This window comes from Catharus ustulatus, chromosome 3 (genome assembly GCF_009819885.2).
Source record: "Catharus ustulatus isolate bCatUst1 chromosome 3, bCatUst1.pri.v2, whole genome shotgun sequence".
Taxonomy (NCBI): domain Eukaryota; kingdom Metazoa; phylum Chordata; class Aves; order Passeriformes; family Turdidae; genus Catharus; species Catharus ustulatus.
Genome location: NC_046223.1, coordinates 80,720,141 through 80,724,174, shown reverse-complemented (window position 1 = coordinate 80,724,174; position 4,034 = coordinate 80,720,141). Strand labels below are relative to the sequence as shown.

Here is a 4,034-nt window from a genome sequence, read left to right as displayed (position 1 = left end):
ATTATGAAGTTTTAATTCATTTAAAGACCCAGTAAGTAGAAAATAATGATGAACTTCTAAGAGCTCTCCAGCTATCAGAAGAATGTATCTGAAACACATTTATTAAAATTAAAAAAAAAACAAAAAACAAAAAACCAGCAAAAGCAAACAAGCAACAATGACAAAGCTAAAAATAGCTATTTCCAAAAGAAACCCATCATGGAAAATAACTCTCCTTTTTTTTTTTTTTTTTTTTTTTTTCTTTCAAAACCTTTCACCTCCCCCCCAGAAATGAACTTCTGACCATGGGGGACTGGAACTTGTTGGGCAGCATCCTTGAAGAAGTGCACATCCACTCCACCATAGTTGGCAAAATCTGGCTCACGATCCTGTTCATATTCCGGATGCTGGTGCTGGGAGTGGCTGCTGAAGATGTCTGGGATGATGAGCAGTCCGAGTTCATCTGCAACACAGAGCAACCAGGCTGCAACAACATCTGTTACGACAAAGCCTTCCCCATCTCTTTGATCAGATACTGGGTACTGCAGATCATATTTGTCTCCTCCCCATCCTTGGTGTACATGGGCCATGCGCTCTACAGGTTGAGGGCGCTGGAGAAAGAGCGGCAGAACAGGAAAGCGCAGCTGCGGGCCCAGCTCGAGGACCTGGAGCCCATGCTCGAGGAGCACAGGAGGGTGGAGAGGGAACTGCGTAAGCTGGAGGAACAGAAAAAAGTGCATAAGGCACCCCTGAGAGGGTCCCTGCTGCGCACCTATGTCCTGCATATCCTGACCCGGTCGGTGGTCGAAGTGGGCTTTATGATAGGTCAGTATCTTTTATACGGGTTTCACATGTCTCCCCTTTACAAATGCACTCGGCCCCCTTGCCCTAACACGGTGGATTGTTTTGTGTCCCGACCCACAGAGAAGACCATCTTTATGGTTTTCATGAACAGCATCGCCGCCGTCTCCCTCTTCCTTAACATCCTGGAAATCGCCCACCTGGGCATCAAGAAGATCCAGAAGAGCCTGTGCGGGCAGGCGCAGTGGCCGGCGGGCCCCTGCGAGGAGGATCCCAGCCTGTACAACTCCAAGAAGAGCTCGGTGGTGCCTCCGCCGCCCTGCCTGGTCAGCAACGCGTCCCCGCCGCGCCCCGCGCCCGCTCCGCTCCCGCCGCCCGCGCCCGCCGCCCCCGCGGCCCCGCCGGCCCGGCAGCACCGCGGCCAGCTCCGGGGCACGCCGCCTCCGCGCCGCCGGCACCACGGACAGCACCAGCCGCCCTCCTCCAGCAGCGAGGAGGCTCCGCGGGCCGCCCCGGCGAGCGGAGAGGGGGCGGCGGGGGCGGCCGCGTCCCGCCGGGCACCCCGCAGGCACAGCCGGGCGAGCGCCTGCCGGGATCTGGACGAGCAGCGCGGCGACTCCCCGGACAGCGGGCACTGCCCGGGCACCCGCAAGTCCAGCTTCCTCTCCCGCGTGTTCACCGGGAGCCGGGCGGGCAGCGACAGCGAGAGCACCGCGTCCCACGGCGGCTCCGGCCTCGGGCTCGGCCCCGGCTCCGGCTCCGGCTCCGGCTCGGAGGGGAAGCGCCGTGAGGAGGGCGCGCCCAGCCCGCCGCCCGCCGCCTCGGGACGCCGCGTGTCCATGGCAAGTAACGCCCGGGACAGCCCTTGGGAGGGGGGCGGCGGGGGGCCCCGGCACCCTGTGCCGGCCCTGGGGAGGAGGGAGCGAGCCAGGGCGCAGAGCGGCCCGGGCAGCGCTGCCAGCACCGCCCCAGCGCCCCGCGGCCTGCCGGACACTGCCAAGCTCCCGAATGCTCAGCCTCCTCCTGCGGTGAAGGCAGCAACGCCGGGGAATTACTGAGTCCCGAGGAGCTCTAAGCCACCGAGTCCCAGCTGCTTTATACTCATTCCATCATCCAATCAACTCGACGAGGATTGTCCCAGGGAAAACTTCTTCAGCTCCAGCCACTGTAAGAAAGAGAAGCCTTGAATGCATTGAGTTCAATGACACAACTCCTCTCAGTTTCAGGTTTGTCCCGCAGCTGACCTCCAAGCTGAATAATTATTCAATGAATAAATCAAAATATCTACATGTAAAAACCCCCACCAAATAATTGCAATGCCAGAGCCAATGACTACAGAATTACTTTTTCAGCAGCTGCTCCTTTTCTTTTGCCACAGGCTCTAGGCTTGCTTACAGTCATAATGTTGATAAGATGTAGTGCTTGCATTCAAGAATCAACAAGGCTTTCTTAAACGTGATTTGAATTCTGGTTACCTCAGATCCCAGGTTTTGCTCTTTGAGAGCACAGAGGCTCCTTTACAATCACTTGCAGTAGCAAGCCCATAAATACCTTTTTATAGGGCGTGTAATAAACAAGATTACTTCACACAATGCTCAAAGTCAGAGATTCTGTTCAATTTTTTCCCCTCTCTCTTCCTAAACACTGCCCCTTTTTTTCTGTACACAAAACAAACAAAACCAACTAACTTCAAATCTTTTGTGGTAAGAAACTCAAGTGTTTCTTGTTCCATTGCTCTGCCAAAAATTATTTTTGAGTTTCCGTTTTCATGGGGTTACAGTTCCTACAGTAAGCCAGTCAGCATAAACCATGTTAAATTCTCACTCAGGTGCAATTTAACCACTTTCCACTTCAATCTCTCTAATACAGGGAGAGGACCTAGAGGCTGATCTATTGATCTCCTGGGTTTTGGTACTCAGATAGAAGGTTCTTTGAAAGGGTGAAGTGCAGAAAGTTATTCAAAGCAAGACAGAATTTCAGTAGCACTCTGTTGAGAACTCACAGAAGTTGCTTGGCAGCTTTTATATGTAATGACAGTGAATCTACCTCCCAGGGAAGGTTTTCAGAGAAATATAGTCAGTTTGCAAAACAATGTCATTACTCTTGAAAGTAACACTCTTCCAGCATGCTGTCTTTGGAGATCACTATGTATAGGACTTGTTCTAGCAGTTTAAAATGTGACTTATGTAGGTATGATACCAGGTGATTCCTGCTTACAGCATGCAATATTTAAAAGTACATGTACTTCTTAATACAACTGAGGCAAGAAAACCACAAAGTTACACAAAATCCATCCTTCTGATACTGCAAGAGTCTTCAGAAAAGTCAGCTGCACTCTGTGAGCTGTGGCATTGAAAGCACTGAGAAAGTTTAACGGTACAATTTATGGATGCTTGACCTTCAACCATTGACAAGCTTTTTTCTGACCGATATTTTCCACACCATTTCCACGCCCAAATTGAATCTCTAACAAGTAAATAATAATCATTAGGGAAAATAAAGGTTTTAAAAGTTACCTCTCATTATGTATTGCATCCTCTGGATTAACCAACGAAGACCAGGTGGTGGACTGCCCGGGTCATACAATGAGATTTTTTTTTCATGAGTACAAAACTGCATCTCTCAATGAGAACAGGAAGTTTAGGACTTCCTCTTTGGAGAAAGGCTACTTAAGCCCCTATGAAACAGTGCAGTAGGAAATAGAATACAAGATGCATGTTTGGCTATCAGGATTCCTCAACTTTTCCAGACTTCAGCTCAAACCAGACCAGCTCTATATAAAAAAAAGAAGAAATGGTAGGATTTATACAGACTAACCGTATTTGATCACAATGCAAACTAGAAGGCCGTTTAAAACTTCCTTATCTGGAATTGATGGAGATGAAAAGCCATTTCGTTGTTTCACATCCAACTGCAGCATAAACACCTGACAAAATACTTACATTGCAACTGTTTAGTTTTATACCCAAACCACTCATTCTTCATGTTTTGTTCCATTTCTTTCACATGGCATTATCCAAAATTAATCATTATTCAGACCAGGGAGCTGAAGTAAGAGGGACAGAAAAGCTAAAAAACTTATTTGACTAAAGATCCATTGGGAAAAAACTTTTTTTGAGCCACTTCTGGTCAAGCTTTAGATTTATCAGATTCTGAAGACAGACCACCAAAGCTGAAGCTTCAAGAACAGAGCAAAGCGAAGGTGGAGAATCGATGCGTGACAGGAGGGCTTTTTCAAACTGATTTCATTCCAC

General features: G+C 49.2%; 1 protein-coding gene across 1 annotated transcript; it reads left to right on the top strand.

The window, feature by feature from the left end:
- The first annotated feature begins 284 nt into the window (after nt 1-284).
- On the top strand, nt 285-1,838 carry GJA10 (gap junction protein alpha 10). The gene is made up of 2 exons (XM_033054451.1): nt 285-1,106; nt 1,248-1,838. Exons 1-2 carry the CDS (start codon nt 285-287, stop codon nt 1,836-1,838), a joined length of 1,413 nt encoding a protein of 470 aa, XP_032910342.1.
- The last annotated feature ends 2,196 nt before the right edge of the window (nt 1,839-4,034 follow it).